This window comes from Cloeon dipterum, chromosome 4 (genome assembly GCF_949628265.1).
Source record: "Cloeon dipterum chromosome 4, ieCloDipt1.1, whole genome shotgun sequence".
In the NCBI taxonomy this organism is placed as follows: Eukaryota; Metazoa; Arthropoda; class Insecta; order Ephemeroptera; family Baetidae; genus Cloeon; species Cloeon dipterum.
The window spans coordinates 23320107-23336439 of NC_088789.1; the positions used below are offsets into that span (position 1 = coordinate 23320107).

Sequence of the window (16333 nt, forward strand, 5' to 3'; positions counted from 1 at the left end):
GAATGGTGAAGAATGATAAACCGTTTTCGATTACGGGTTCACAAATGTTCAACTGTGTTGCTTTTATTTCATCTTCACATAGTAACAGTAAAATAACATTACAAATTCAACATTCAAAACACAATATTAGAGATCTCGTTTGGACATCTCCCTTCGCATGGAATCAGTTTAAATCGATCGTAAAAATTTAATTAACGTAACGTATTTACACAGTAATCAACACTTTCAAAAAATAAGTCATTTGTCAAGCATGACTAGCTTTCTTCAGCAACTTGTTGCGATTGAATAGTAACATCATAGCAAGTTCAACTATCTTATCACCTGGGGTTGGAATTTGAGTTGTGATTTTTTTTTGCAACTTCAGCTGATGAAGGGGACATACATTCAATGGGTTATTTATGCGTAATATATCTTTAAAGATTTTTACAGTTTTTTTAAGAGTTCTAAAAGCAACATGGTAATTTGTTGCGTGTTGTAATCAGTTTAAATTACTCTTAGTTTATCTGAAAGGAATGACTTGCTGATACGAGGCGACAGGGCTGAGCCTCTACCCTGTTGGCTCGTATTCCGCACAGGTTACAAAAAAAAAAAAAAAGAAAATTCATCAAACAACAATTCCAGAGCCATTTAACACAATCCGAATCCGCCTTCGTCATCATCTTCGTTCGCGCCGCCCACAGCACCCTCCGCGCCACCAATAGCACCCTCCTGGAAAGAGTTTGCATTTTAGATAAATATTACCACTCGTAAAGCATCTTAACTCTGCGGCCAATTTTCTCACAAATTTAGGTTAACTTTGGCATTAACTGAATCGTTAGGAATAAATTTATGGCATAAATTGGCAACGAGGAATTTCCGGGGTGTTGCAACAAAATAAGTAGAAAATGCGGAACGATTTCTAAACTGTTGCAAAATTATGCTGTTTTGAACGGTCTGGGATTGAAAATTTCCTTAAATAGGATTAAAGCGCAAAATTAAATTTCCAATGACTTTAAAGAATGGAAAATATTTATTAATTCATCCATAGTGGTCTCAGCCAGCCAGCAAATTTTGGGTCACGTGGGCAGCCGCCAGTTAAAAATGGTCAATAATTAAAAAGTGCAGGGGAAAAAATTTCTTGTGGCCCCTTGGACAGTTAAGCACTATCAAACTTCACGTTTAAAATATTGTCAGCCGCACCAGCCGCCAGTGAAAATGGCCAGCTGCTCAGCGAAAAATTGGGTAGGCCTGTCCCGCCACGCAGTGTTCGAAAAATGCCAGCTCTTTTAAAATAATTTCGACCAGGCCGGATTTAACAGGTATTTAGCCTCCTAAATAAGCTAAAATTAGGGAATTATCAAAATAAAATAATAATTATACTATAGATTACATCTCTACCTTGAATTTTAAGACTTCAATTTTGAAAATTATATAATTAACATACAAAAATAAAATCTTAACAGTGTTTCAGTAGTTAACGACCTATTTTAACCATAAATTTAAAAAAATCCCATTTATGGCTGAGTTTAACCTTCTTTGCTTAAACCTTAAACCGGTTGGTCAAAATCGCGAAAATTACCCCTGCCAGCCACCGCATTAAATCTCGCGGCTAAGGCCTTCAGTAATATCCCATGATATCCACGATAATTACCTCTGCCGAGCCTTTATTTGGCGATATGTACGAGGGTGCCGCCTTCTCGATAACCGACGCCTTAGACAGCGGTGCCGTTCCTTTCGGCAGTGGCAAATCTCGGGCCAGCCTAGAGTACTCCACATCCATGTGCTTGATGAAGGAGCTGTTCAAAGCCCGAGCTGCCATTTCCGGGTCCTCCTCGTCGAACCCTTGCAACAGTTCCTCCAGGGTTTGCACCTGAAGCGATCGGATTAGGGAAAACCCCCTAGAAATACTAACAAAAGCACCTCTGGAGGGTCGCAGCAGTTGCCCCACTCCTTGAAGGCCTTCTCCGCGGCCACGGTGTCTCCTCGCGCCAGCTGGATGAGCACCAAGGCCACGGCTAGCCTGCCGATCGAGCCTGTACTTTCGTTTTGTTGGTGCATGCCGATTTCCCTCCGAACGGCGTCTGTTGCCTGGTCGTACATGCCCAGCTTTACCATGATCCGAGCGACTTTGCTCGCGTATTCCGAGCCTTGGCGAGCATTGTCCTCAGTCTGTAAGAAATCAAATTCATTTTTACTTCTCAAATCATGAGTTCAAACATTTTAAAATTTCATGCAAAATTAATTCTTGATTAAACAGCCCAATTTCAAGTTTAAAAATTAGAAATGAGATCTAAGAAAATTCTTTAAAACAATCCAAACTTAATTTGTTTTCATAAACATAAACAGCATTAACAATATTTTTAAAATGTTCCTTGCGAAGTAAAAATAAAATAATTACCATGACAACGTCACAAGCTCTCTGGTACAGACGAAGAGCCTGCTCTGGATACTGAGATTCAAGAATTTTCGCCCCTTTATCTAAAGCTTGCGCCCCAGAGTCGCCAGAGCCGTGCTGTTGGTAAAGCGTACAACTCTTCTCGGCAAGCATTTGGACGTCTCTCAGGTCGCCAAGCTCTTTGCACACCAGCATTGCCTGTTCGTAATTCCTAAAATTTGATTATTAGATACATTTTTAGAAGAAAAATCAACAACTTACTTTCCAGCGTGAAACAAACTAGTATTATCAGTAAAGGAAAAATATAATTATTATTTGACATTTCAGATAAGACGTTTAAAAATAGAAAAGGATACGCTCGATTTTGCTTGTTGCAATCGGCAGCTTTCATCAGACAGTCTTTGCACTGCTCAAAAGCTTTGGCGTTCCTGAAGCAGGTTGCTATTTTCCAAAATTCATAAATTATCAGCTTTACTAAGTATGTACATAAATATAATTATTTAATCTCACCAGCTTTAGCATACTCGTCGGCAGCAATGTCAAAGTCTGGTCTCCATTTCAGCAGAGACGTTTTCATGCTGCAAAATTAATGTCAACTCATAGAGCACAGAAATGACAAATTTGCACAAAATTCATACCATTTCTCAGCGTTCTTGATGTGCTCCAACCCTTCATCAAACTTTTTATTCGATGCCATCGTAAGCGAATGAAATAGTGATGGTCACACTCGCAAAGAACGCCTGGGAAGAAGAGAAGGCGTGCACAAAAATCAATACACAGGGATTGCAAGTTCAAGCAGGTCAAATTATACCAAAAGAAAAGATATCGCACCTGCCGAGGATGTTGTTATCGGCAAACAACCTCAGTTCTCTTCGTTGTAGGACTCAAAGAGCACCCAGTTAGGCCGGAATTTCAGGTGCGGACTGCACGGAAGCATCTACGAATTTCGCCAATGCGCCATTCACAAAGAGCCCATGGAGGGAAGGACGTAAATAATTGCACTTCTGCGAAAGGGTTGGATCTACAGCACAGAGCACAGGGGTCGGGGGTGGAGAGTGGCAGCACTGAATGGGATAGGACGGTAGGAGGGCGGTGACGTCATTGCACAGTGCGCATGCCTGTTGACAGAGAGAAAGACGCGGAATCAATGTGCGTGTAGGATTTGGCCTCTCTGATTGGTTATCTTTTACGGGGCAATTTTTGAACTGACTAATGAGAAGAGGAGTCTAAACGCAGGCCACCAATCAGGAACAAATAACGTAATTTTTTACGTCAGCCTTCGGTGTCGAGTCGGAATCGTTGGACATCGACAGGCTAAATCTAGGCAGGGATCGACTCGTTGCCGCGGAAGAAAGGATTTTCGTTTAATTATCTACTGCAGATCAAAACATAATTGTTCTTTAAAGGTGAATATTTCATTTTAGAGAGTTTCTTCTCTAGGTTAAGTCACGCAGATGTTATCTGGTAAGAGTGTTTATAAAGATATTTTGTATCATAAATTGGGTCGCCCAAAAGGCTATGTTATGTCGTCTCGCCATCTTGAATTGTCGAATGTGCGAGATTTTCTCCAAATGATGTGCTATTTTAGCTGAATTTTACGAAACTGGCCGCATCCTAGGACCAAAGCACCTTCCTACCCCGCAGTTCTGTCACTCGCTCACTCCTCGCTGCGTCGAAGGTGACATTTTGCTGCTGGAATACATACACGAAAAGGACAGAGGCGTATTATTTTCTGCACCCACATGAGCCGCGATAAGCGTCGTTCAAAGGTCTATGTAATAGCCGCGGAAGACAGCTTGCGGAGCTCTTGGATTGGTACAGTTTGTGCAGAAAACGCATTTCTTTTGGATTTGGACCCATAATCGACACCAGCTAAGGGATCCACCGTAATTATTCCCGATTTGCTTCGTCTATGTAATTCTCATCGCAGTTCACACGCGCCCCATATATTGTGCACCTTTAGAGGGTGCGCAGTGGAATTTAGAAAAAGCTCGTGTGTCCTCTTCCTCCAAGCAGTTTGAATTTTGAATTTTCGTCCTCCTGGTTCTTCATATTTAATAATATTCAAGTTTAGCTCAACAATTGAAGGATTGTTGTGTCGAAATAATTTTTGAAACTATTGCGCAAAGCATTTGTCTTCATTTCCCATTGTTTATTTGATATTATGTTGCGAAACACCAGACTAACTACCTCGAACGTAAAGCAATTTTTTTAACTAACACAAATTTAAACGTCCAGCTAAAAATTAACATTATTTCTTAAATTTTTTAATTATGACACCCGAAACTTTTTTCTCCAGGTCCAAAATTGAATGGATCACAGCTGTTTTGTTTTCGTTCTATTGAGGTGTGTTGGTTGTTCTCTACACGCGTTCCAAAAAGTGTTCTAAATTTTAAATTATCGCTGTGAAACGTTTCTTGATTTGAATTTTAAACTTTTAGGTAATTTTTAAGAATTAAATCCATGATGCTTTGAGTTTTCTGAGTAGCTTGAATTCGTAACGGCTTCAAAGATTTTAAAGTTGTACTGAAAAGTTGTAATATTTTAAATTATTCGTGGAGTAATCTCACACAGAGTTGTGAATATCACTTAACTTAAAAAATTAATTAAAGCATTTTATTTGCTAGGATTGTTTAAAATTTAATTGTGTATAGAAAAAGGGGTTGAACCTAAACTAGATTAGAATTATTATAAGAACAAATTATTTGGTTTATGAAGTGGGCATCTGCACGTGGCCTGTGTGGCCTCTGGGTTACTGTCGTTCGTATTGAGTCCCTCAGACAAAATTTTCAATTTTTAATTTAAGTGGAATGATACTGGGCAACAATTGAAAATTATTTAAATTGTTGGATGCCTTAAACAATTGACCGGTAAACAATTTGTTAAAAAATTTGCAATAATAAAAAAATGACCTTCCTACAATAAAAATTCAAATTTTGCCAATTTTCTCCAAAATGTACAGTGCTCGAACATATTTTCTTGGCATATTCCGATTCCTCTCGTCGAGATCTGTCCAACGGTGTATGCCACTTATTAGGGAAACTCTTGGTTTTGAAATTAAATCTGATTTCAAGTAAGGAGACAGCCATTGCCATTTGAAAAGCACGGTAACTTTCCAGCCAATTTCCTCAAAAAATTACAGTGCTTCTTAGGTCAATTTAGGCTTTACCTAAATCCTAAGGGATGAGTTTATGCATTGGCAACAAGCATTTTCCAGGCTTTTCCAGTATCATTCCTCTTTCATATTTTTGGGGAAAACTTCTTGTTCAAACCGAAAAATGACAACAAATACGATTAAAAAAGTCAATTTGTGCAATTTTATAATTTAGATTAAAAATGATTTTATTGCGGATCAACAGAGCAACTATGCTCCAAACCTCCCCACATTCAGAACACAACAGAAACAATATCAAAACATTTTTTGGTTTGATTACAGAGGGAAATAAAAAAAAATCAGTCAATTAATCAATCAAATTTGGCAAGAAAAATTTGGCTAACTTTTTGTTTGAATGCACTAGAGTTTCGTTCATACACAGATTCGGTGACAAGTTGTTCTACAGCCGATAGCACATGACCTGGAAGCACTGCTCAGGCACTGTTACACTTACAAAGGGGGCCAGAAGTCGCATTCGATGCGCCCGCGACCTGCCCAACAAATCGACATCATGCACTGTCGTTACAAGTCTACGCAAATATTCAGGACTGTTATTGTACAAAATTTTATGAGTCTGGACTACTACATGTAGTTTACATCTATCAGTAACATTGAGTATTTGGCATTTTTTCTGCAATGTAATTTAGAATCAATGCTATCAAAGTCCTATCCACACGAATTGTAAGGCGATAACTTAATTCAATTTTTAGTTTTTTGATTTGAAGTTATTTAACTTGCACATCATCTTAAGAACAAAGGAATTACACTTCGTACACAAGCCGGTTAGGTTCCTGGTAACCCTTCATGGGACATAAAAATCTGGTTTGATGAAGAAAGTCACCGATCAGTCTCTGCACCCTTTTCCCTGTAAATTATCTATTAGCTTATAGTTTTATTCAAAACAGGCTTTGTTTGAAGCTAATGCTCCACACGGTAACTAGGCCACCTACGTGAAACACTTCCTTTCATACTGAAATGGAAACGAGGGCGTTCCTCCACGCATTTGGAAATGTTCGCGATTCCGCCCAGTTGCAGGGCGCATCAGCTGATCCTCAACAACAAAGAGAGCTATAATCGAGGCGTCGCGTGATCAGAACAGCGTGCTCTGCGGGCATCAAATGGCTCACGAAATGAGCCACATGGCGAACTTACAATCGCTTCGTTCTGATTTTGGCATGAATTACATTGCTGAGTCGACCAAACATAATTTTTCCTGCACAGTTTCTGTAATAACGCGAAAGTTTTCTTCTGATTGAATTTAAAATGACAAGGTTGTCGTAGGAATTTCTATTTTTGCTGATTATTCAGGACCTCACTGTAGATTTGGTTTTGTTCCTGACTTAATTTTCTATAAAGTCAGGAGCGGTCATTCTCAGGTGCACAACTGGAAATTAAGTCAGTCTGGTGCTTCCCTGGGCGAATTTAATTTTTTCCACTCGCTGTGCGCTGTCGGCATCAGTTGCACTTTGGGTGGATTAAATAATTTTGAGCTAATATTTTAAAAGTAATTAATATCAAACGTTGTTTTAGTTTGTGCCGAGTTCATTTTTATTTTTCTTAGTTTTCATATAATTTTGAAGCACCTCTAATTTAATATAAGTTTTCTGATCGTTTATAAAGATTTGATACGCAGAACATTTTCCTTTATAAAATTGCTCGTCATAAAATAGCATGGAATTATTTAAATAAATTTCAAGTAAACAGGGTTATATTTTATGTTCAAACAATAGACTGCGATTCCCTAAATCATCACCGAAACGTAAATTATTTTATTAGGAAGACTTCATTTGATTAGAAAATGAGCAAAATTATAAAGACAAATTATTGTTTCATGTTGAGCAATGCTATTTTTTACTAACTTGTACTAACTACTTGAAATTTGCTTGTCATAGATTCACGTAAAAATATGAAGGCAGAAAGTTGAGAGGTTATTTTTTGCAATTTTAATCAAAATTTCTTCCAAGAGACCCTATTTATTTATTCCTCCAGTGTATTTATTTTCCAACTTCTTTATTGGACATATTATTGGCATTATAAATTTTGAATTACTTTGACTAAATGTATCGTTCTCTTCTGTTTTTTTTTTAACTTCAGTAAGTAGTTTTAAGCGAAAACTGCTATAACAACGAAAAAGCTCGTCAGGCGAGAAAAGTCTGCGCACGCTCAAGTGGTTGCTCGCGATAGACTAGTTATACATACAAGCACTTCTTCGATCGACTATCGTGCTCACAGTGGGGCACGTGTTTCAATGTTATCCTGTTGCCAGATCAATATGTTTTTTAAAACTCCGTCAACTTCTACTTAACAATATTTAATTTTCTTGTTTTCTTCAAAGATAAACTTCAATTTTTAAAATTTTCTGTTTGCTTCTGTTTGGGTTGCATTAAATTTAGGTACCACGGTGAATATACACAGGTACTGGAATTACGTATGCTGGAGAACGGAGCCTGATTGCTATTCACCGAGGCAGCTGCATTTAATTAAACCAAAACATCGTGCGCTATTTTCAATCAGCGTTATTTACTGACCTGTGTTCACTTATTATTAAAAATTGAAAAGCAACACAATTTTCAACCTGAAATTTAATATCAAGTGTGTTATTTAATGGCTTGAGTTTTTGTTTATCAATAACAAATACAAACCGTTTGATGAAAACAACTTTAATCATAATTGTTATCACTCTGGTAAATTTATTTTAATTTTGAAATACCTTATGATTGAGAAATGTACAAATGAATTATTTTTCGATGTCATAAATTGATGATATTTGGTTGTGTGCATGCAAAATGATATTTATATGACTCAAAATTAGATTTTTACTTATTGCACCCCTCGTTATCAGTTTTTAATTTGTTCATGCATTTAGTGTTATGCACACAACCAAATCTCCCTGACTGAAGAATATACTGAAACAGGGAAATTAAATTAGATTCAGTTTTGTTGCTCGCAACTTATTCTGAATATGGAGGAACCACCGATTGAAAATAACCAAGTTTTTCGAAATGCTCAAATAGACCAACAGGCTGCGAGGCGCACCGGCGCTGACTCGCCACTTGTGGACGAATTCCTAGCTTGGTGCGATGAGGCGAAAATATGGGTCACATTGGAACCCATGTTGTCCGCTCTGCGAATTATTGGGACTACATATTAACTTGCTTTTAGTACACGGGTTGTGTTGAGCATAGGTTCAAGTTAATATCCAGCGATTCAAAGAGACCCGGATATTTTCTGGATGGGCTTCTTCCAATGAGGCCCATTATTCGTTCGCTATCTTATTGGAACACTGAGTTTTGGCGTGCGCTGTTCGCTATCAGGGGGTCGCCAATATATCTAAACAAGCGAACCAATTTAAAAAAAGATTAACCTAACACTTAATTGAAGAATACTTTTCGCGCCTGATTTTAATGGAGAATTCTCAATATTAAATTGCACTAAATTGGTTATTTACATAATTAGGTATTATCCAAAGGCCTAATTTTTTCACCGACATCAAAAATAGAGGAAGCTCCTCTCACCACTCACCAGCGTATTTAATGCAGCCACTTCATCCGTTCGCAAAAATTAAACGAACGAGAATGATAGAGATGAATGAAACACCATTTTTTTTCATAAATTTTGTCGACAAAGCAGGGGTTTTTCTGAAAGTGAAGATATTCTGAAAAAAGAGAAAAACCCTTTCTACGTTTATCTGAAATACTCTCCGAAAATGGGGTGGGAAAGCTTTAATTTTCTCAGGTTGCCATTTAATTTGCGAGAATATCTGCACCAAAGCTTGCATGCATCTATTGTTGAGGACTGTCTCCCTATTGAAAATCAGGATCTGTATATCCAGAAGGAAAATTTCCTCGTAATTCGAACACCGCTTAATAGATCACGACGAGAAGAATTTAAATTTAGCAAAAAATCATCGACAACCATTTTGATTTTTCGATAAATATCGCAACATCTAAGATTTAACTGTTACTTGGTCATAACTTCTTTATTGCACATTTTAGAGATTAACTGTTGCTTAATTCCACAAACAAGACTCAATGAACCACCAATAATGCAATATGCTCTTAAAATTTGGTCTGTAAAGCTCTTCTTTAACTGGTCGAATACAGCCCTTTCCTAATGCCCAATAATTCCATAGTTAAAACAAATATAATCAAATAATATTAATCCGACAAACATGTTGGAGAACTAAACAAAATTAAATGGGAATTTAGACTGTGGGTAACTATAAGCACTAAAGAAAATAAAGGTTCAGTCGATAAAGAATTTTTAAATTCCTCTGAAAAACAATATTGCATGATTCCTACACTTTTATCTACGTTTGGATATATTTCTGGAGAGAGGAGAGTTGTCTTTTCTTCTTCAAAGGAGCCTTTCGAACGAAACCCTGTGCGCCGCATTCATAAACTATTTCTCTCTTATTAGAATAATAAATAAATGTTCCGCAAAACAGAATAGCAAAGAGTAAATTATTTACAGAGTCGCTGGAAACTACACTGCGCCACCATGAGCGTCATCATCCGGCTGCAGAACCTTCCGTGGTCGGCCAACGCTTTGGACATTCGGCAATTCTTTCAAGGTCTCTCGATACCTGAGGGAGGCGTCCACATTGTCGGCGGAGAACAGGGCGATGCATTTATTGCCTTCAGGTACCGAACTTCAATACTTGATTATGACGATGCAAAATGTTTCAAAATAATTTATTTAATTTGAATCGTACACAAAACAAAAATGCTTGGACTCTCATAATATTCAAAGATAGTAAACGTATGAAAAATGATTTTGAGAAAGAATCTGTTCCTAGATTGATTTACAAATTCAAGCTTAAAACAATTAAGTGAAGAAGAGTCATGCACACGAAGGAAGATTTAATATGCAAACTATGTAAATTATTAAATCAATGGCTCGTTTTTATTCAAACCTTTCCCTAAAATTCTCTTGCCTTTTTATTTTAAATTAAAATGACAAATTATTGATGAGAAAATATCTTAAAAAATTGCTCAGATTTGACGCAGATAAAATAAATAAATAAGTTTAGTGCTCCATTGAGCTAGGTTAGCTAAAATTCTAAATTTACAATCGTTTAACAGCACCGATGAAGATGCGCGACAGGCGATGATGCATAACGGTGGAAAGCTGAAAGAAACACAGGTCAGCTTGCTCCTCAGCTCGAGGACGGAGATGCAGAAGGTCATTGACACAGCCAGGCAGAAGGTGTTGGGCATGCAGGCCGCGAGCGTCACCCCTCCGGTGACCGCGGCCCCCATCATTCCAGCCGTGCAACCAGTGCCGCAGCCCACCATTCCGACCATCGCCAACATCGCAGCTCCACACCTGACCCAGCAGATGGGCCTGCCGATGCAAGCGCAGCTGCCAGTGCAGCAGCGCCTGCTTGGCATGCTCGGAATGGGCATGGCGGCGGCCCAGCTGAACAACCTTCCACTCGCAAACGCGCAGCAGACCAGCTTGACCCTTGGCAACGTGGCAGCGCACAGCAACAACCCCTTGATGCACCCTCACCTGCCGATGCAACAACAGCAGCACCCCATGATGCCGCACCACCAGACCGTAAACCCAATGATGCAGGCTCAGATGAACCACATGCGTCCCAACAACAACAACAACCAGGTCCATCAGCAGCAACAGCAATTGCAGCAACAGCATCAACAACAACAGCAGCAGCAGCAACAACAGCAGCAGGTGAACGAGCGTGCGGGCAGGGACGTTCGGCCTGACAGGAGGCGCTCCCGTTCTCGCTCGAAGGAACGCAGACGCTCCAGGGACCGCAGGGATCGCAGTGGCGGCAACACCAGGCGCCGCCGCTCTCGCAGCAGGTCGAGGGAACGCGACAAGACCCGCAGGAGGGACCGCAGCAAGAGCAGGGATCGCTCCAGGGACCACACCCGCGACAGCAGGGACCGCCGCAGAGACGACCGTAAGAGTTCTCGGGATGACAAAACACCTCGCATCAGCAAGGACGACGTGGGCACCACACCCAAGAACGCGCAGCAGGCCCCGACGCCGTGGGTCAACCCGTCGACGCCGGCTGCGTCGCCCGGCATGATGAACATGTCTCGCTTCTCCAACTTCCAGCCGAACAGCAACAACAAAGCGCAGCAGGGTGACGTTCCCGTCTGGGGCCAGCAGCAGCAACAGCAGTCGTTCAACGCTCCCCAAATGCAACAGTCCCAAAATAATCAGCAGAGTAATGGTAGTGGGGGACCGCCGATTGGTGTGCGGCGTCCGGCGCAGAACACGTGCGTGAAGGTGTCCAGCATGCCCCAAACCGTGGTCTACCGCGACCTGAGGGAGTTCTTCCAGCATCTGCACGTGCTCAATATCAAGCTGATCACGGACGAGAAGGGACAGAAGCAAGGGAAGGCGCTGATCAAGTTTGGCTCGACCGAGTGCAAGCTCAAGGCGTTGACGATGAACGGCACCATGTACAACAACACGCAACGCGTCGACGTGATTCACTGCACCGAGGAGGAGTACGACCGCACCCTCGACTCGTACACGCCCAACCAGGAGCCGGCCGTGGTCGCTATCAACAACATACCGCCCTACGCCAACGAGATGGACGTCAAGCGCGTCTTCCACGGCGCCCGCATATTCAACGTAATCCTCATGCACCCTGGGGACAAAACAGGAATTCCCTCCGGCTTTGTTCAGTTCTCCTCGATGAGCGAGAGGAACCGGGCTATCGCGGCCAGCGGCAAGCTCAAGATTGATAACCAGGAGATTTACGTAACAGAGAGTTCCTTCGAGGACATCTTCAGGGCGCAGAAGGCCGTCAGCAGTGTCACGGAATCCGTGCCGAAACCGAAAGAGGAAGTGCCGGCGGCCGTGGCTACGCCGGTAGTATCCGAGTGCGTCCTGCTGAAGGGCCTGCCACCGACCACCAACAACAGAGAGATCCTTGACTTCTTCTCCGACGTCGGCCTCATTCCGCTTCACATCTTCATCATGCAGGACGACAAAGGCGCCCCGGCCGGCGACGCCTTCTGCGAGTTCCGCAATCCTGCCGAGGGCGTGCGCGCCGTGGCCAAGAACAAAACCACTCTGGGCACCAAGGAGATCACCGTGCGGCCGGTGGTGCGGCAAGAGATGGAGATGGCCCTCGGCATGGCCAAGAACCCCAACCAGATGATGGGGCCGCGCAACGGACAGGAGCAGATGCGCCACCAGATGCGGCCCAATTTCATGAACATGAACAGGCCGCAGTTCGACCCGCGCAACCCGCAGATGTTCCCCATGCGGGGCCCCTTTCCGCGCGGCCCCTTCCCCCCGCACATGATGGGCAACCGGCCCAGGCCCCCGTTCATGAACGGCCCTCCTCAGGAGCCCAACATCGAGTTCGGCAAGCCCGGATGTGTGATCGAAGTGACAAACGTGCCCTACCAGGCAGACATTGACGAGATTCTCAGCTTTTTCTCCGACTTTGAACTGACCAGGCAAGACGTCATTCGGCGGTTTAACGACATGGGCAAGCCCACGGGTGATTTGCGGATCGCCTTCCACTCGCCCCCTGATGCCCAAAGAGCAATGTCTCTCAAGTTCAAAAAAATGAGAGACCGGCAGATCTACATGAATCTTTTGCAAACTTAAAACTCTTCAACTGTTACCTCTGATTTGTGTAGCTGTATATTTTTAATTATATGCATATAAGGGTCACTAAGTGAATGTGCGCAAGATGTATAGTTTTGTATTAATTAAGCTGAATATATCAAACTAAGCGGAAGCAATATTTAGGGACGTTTTCATTTATCACACCTAAAAGTAATTTTGATCAAAATAAAATGATTTTGAATGTACTGCCATACGAAAAAAATAATATCAAGAGGTTTTATTTGACACAAGAAACACTCCTGTCGAGCGTTTGGGGAATTATTAACTATTTTGACAAAAATTCTGGCCGGTTGAAAAGAAAAACTAATTAAACAGCAGCTTTTATAAAACTTTAAACCTTGTCAAATTGCTTTTTTATATTCATGGTTTATCAATGTAACAAAAACGTAAAAAATCGCAATTAATTAATTCTTTATTTTACTTCATTTCAATTACTGCACTTTTATTTTAATTTTGAATTAACCTGCGCATCAGAAAAGTAATATTTGAAATTATTAAGAACCAGAATAAAAAAAACGATTGAATAAAGGAGAGAAAAAATTCAAAGCCTCATCATCATCAATGATGCCATGATGCGAGCATTGGAAGTGTTTCTTCTTAAAGGAAACTGGAAAATATCTTTAACGATGAAAATTCTTACGATTCATTTTTACATTTTTTGGAAAAATTTAGAAATGAGTTATTAGAGAAAAGTGGGAATTATTATCAGAATCATGAAATCAATATTAAATTACTTTAAATTGCCACAGTCAATTAAAACATTCACCCTTTTCAAATCTTTGCACTCCATTCTTTAATTATTTTTAGATTAATTTTGCTAGTTGTAATATTTACAGAAACAAGGAACAAAAAAAATAATCCACCAAATTTGAATAACAGAAAAATTTATTACTTAAGACTGACAGTCTCACATTTTGGAATAAGCGCTTATTAATGTAATTGAGATAAATTGATTATTCATCCAAATATGTACAGGCCAAAGTCATAATTTTTCGAGTTGATTTCGTCTCTCAAGTCATCAAGGAATGATTGTTTCGTCAGCTGGACCAGACTCTCCTCGCACATAATCGTCTCCAAGTTTTGACAGTTGTTGTACAAATTCTCCAAAGTGCTCTGATTAATTATTGCTGAACCACCGAAGAGGATTTTCCTCAACTTTGGAAGCTTGGAGTATTTGAAGAAATTGGTGAAAAAGTTGTTAATGTTGCACAAGCGGTAGTGAACATCAATATTCAGAGTCACTAATTCCTCTCCTTTAAAGAGAATTGAAAGCAAAATGGACACGTCCCAGCTATTTCTGCTGATGATGCTCAAGTCTTTCAAGTGGGGAAACAATCCAGGAGGAACTTGCCCGCAAAAATCCCCCGTCTCGAGGTTTTGCAGACACAATTGAACCAGGTAAGGGCACATGGTGCCGATCAAAATGAGCGTCTTGGCGTCGATCTCGCACGCGTTATCGTTCAAAATCAACTCACTCAGGAAGGCTCCTTTCACAGACAAAAATTCCAGCAGTGTTTGTTTGCTGACACAACATTTTCCCAGGCTCAGCGAGTTGAGTTTCAAACTGGAATCAGCCAAGAGTTTTAGAACGGCCGTTGACTCCAACAGTTGCTTCTCTTTGGCCATGTCCTGGCTCAGGTCCAAGTGCAACCTTTTCAGATTCTGGAACTGCGCGGCCAGCACCTGCGCGTGGATCAGCGTGCAGCTCTTGTCCACGATCTGCTCGATTTTGAACGTCGTCTCGATTCTGTTGGCGATCAAATTCTGCAAAACGGCGTCCATGTAGGGATAGTTCAGACTTTGCAGGTCAGGCAGCTCGAGCATCAGGGTCAAAATGCCTTTTGGCGTGATTTGCCGGTTCTGCATCCTGGCCACGCCGATGGAGATTCGCTTCAGCCGCTTGCAGCGCCGCAGGTGCAGCAGACCAGAATCCGTCACGTGGTAGGCCTTGCGGAGGGCGTTGAAGTTGAACTCTGCGGACATGTTTCTCGACTTAGACACGACCTTGATGTCCTCCAGCAAGGGACAGCTCTCGCTGATGACGCGGAGTAGCTCGTCTGTGCACACGTTGGTCAGGTTGAGCGACTGCAGTTTGTTCATGGTGGACAGCTGTTGGCACCAGAAGCTGTCCGGCAGCGCCCCCAAGTGCGAGGGCAGCAGCTTCAGCACTGGGATGTGGAATATGGTCAGGTCTTTGTGCATCACCACCCTGAGGAAAATCAGCAGCTTCTGCGTGGCGTTGTTTACGTAGTTCTCGTAGTTGAATTCAAAGTGTCTTCTATTGCAGATCATCTCCCGGAGCAGGTACGGCAGCGGATCGATGAAGTACCGACGCACTTCCTCGATGGCCTCTGAGCTCGCCTCCAGCGGGGACAGCAGGTTGTGGTCGTTGGAGGACCAGTGCGAGTCGTAAATGTTGTCGCACGCTCCTTGAATCAGTCTTGTCACCTCGACCATGCTGGTCCACATCAAAGACAGAGGTTGCTTGTGCTTCGGCATCTCGTCTTTTTACCTAAAAAATTGATTAATAAATGATTTGTTTCTCGCATTAAGAAGTTAGAGGATATGAGATTTTACTTCAGAGAGCAAAGTTTTCCATTTTAAATTAAAATGAAATCTCCAAGTCTACGCTCCAAAAAATCGATTTTATTACTGGAACTTTTATGTACCCAGCAGCGCAAAATACATGAAATTTGCTAAATGTTTTATCTTAATCTTTCTATTCTTTTTAAATTATTTCAAGAAAAATAGAACAATGTAATAAATTATTATTTTTCAACTTACATGGGATGACTCAGACGAAATTTAGGAATGAGATCTGGACAGGTTTATCTGCGGACTATGGTGGGATCACACCTAGATATACGCAAAATCAACTTTTTATAGCATGTCCTGATAAACATAATTCTTTTTATGTTTCATACTATTACCCATGTCATCCGAATTGATCAAAATTAACTGTCCTCATACTGTAATCCATCTGTGCAAGCTCTCTTTAAAAATAGCTTTGTTTTTATTGTTGTATGTATGGTAAACTGACTGGTGGACTAGTACACCACCAGCTGTTTGGCTGGGTTAGGCGTATGACTATGACTGTAACTGCAACTCTAATCGAATAAGAGAGGAGCGATCGTGTCACGTGATGCTTTAAACCAATCAGCGGCCAGAATGATTTAAATCAA

At 41.2% G+C, this 16333-nt stretch overlaps 3 protein-coding genes across 6 annotated transcripts; 1 reads left to right on the top strand and 2 right to left on the bottom strand.

Annotated features, from left to right (window-relative positions):
• Positions 1 to 34: 34 nt before the first annotated feature.
• Positions 35 to 3468, bottom strand: gammaSnap1 (gamma Soluble NSF attachment protein 1). Of its 2 annotated transcripts, none has more exons than XM_065488732.1 (9): positions 3186 to 3468; positions 3013 to 3114; positions 2885 to 2952; positions 2731 to 2815; positions 2636 to 2653; positions 2378 to 2585; positions 1900 to 2148; positions 1631 to 1849; positions 35 to 708 (listed from the first exon to the last, which is right to left on the bottom strand). In XM_065488732.1, the coding sequence occupies exons 2-9, from the start codon at positions 3069 to 3071 to the stop codon at positions 628 to 630; spliced, it is 987 nt and encodes a 328-aa protein (XP_065344804.1). In that variant the 5' UTR covers positions 3072 to 3114; positions 3186 to 3468; the 3' UTR covers positions 35 to 627. The 2 variants fall into 2 exon arrangements, with proteins under 2 accessions (XP_065344804.1, XP_065344803.1); XM_065488731.1 differs by having other exon boundaries at positions 3206 to 3467.
• Positions 3469 to 3657: 189 nt separating this feature from the next.
• LOC135942566 (uncharacterized) lies at positions 3658 to 13269 on the top strand. Of its 2 annotated transcripts, none has more exons than XM_065488735.1 (3): positions 3658 to 3780; positions 10002 to 10171; positions 10613 to 13269. In XM_065488735.1, exons 2-3 carry the CDS (start codon positions 10029 to 10031, stop codon positions 13128 to 13130), a joined length of 2661 nt encoding a protein of 886 aa, XP_065344807.1. In that variant the 5' UTR covers positions 3658 to 3780; positions 10002 to 10028; the 3' UTR covers positions 13131 to 13269. The 2 variants fall into 2 exon arrangements, with proteins under 2 accessions (XP_065344807.1, XP_065344808.1); XM_065488736.1 differs by lacking the exon at positions 3658 to 3780 and adding an exon at positions 4179 to 4260.
• A 751-nt stretch (positions 13270 to 14020) lies between these two features.
• LOC135941865 (uncharacterized) lies at positions 14021 to 16205 on the bottom strand. Of its 2 annotated transcripts, XM_065487619.1 has the most exons (3): positions 16082 to 16205; positions 15936 to 16007; positions 14021 to 15663 (listed from the first exon to the last, which is right to left on the bottom strand). In XM_065487619.1, the coding sequence occupies exon 3, from the start codon at positions 15648 to 15650 to the stop codon at positions 14109 to 14111; it is 1542 nt and encodes a 513-aa protein (XP_065343691.1). In that variant the 5' UTR covers positions 15651 to 15663; positions 15936 to 16007; positions 16082 to 16205; the 3' UTR covers positions 14021 to 14108. The 2 variants fall into 2 exon arrangements, with proteins under 2 accessions (XP_065343691.1, XP_065343692.1); XM_065487620.1 differs by having other exon boundaries at positions 15936 to 16187.
• Between the last annotated feature and the right edge of the window lie 128 nt (positions 16206 to 16333).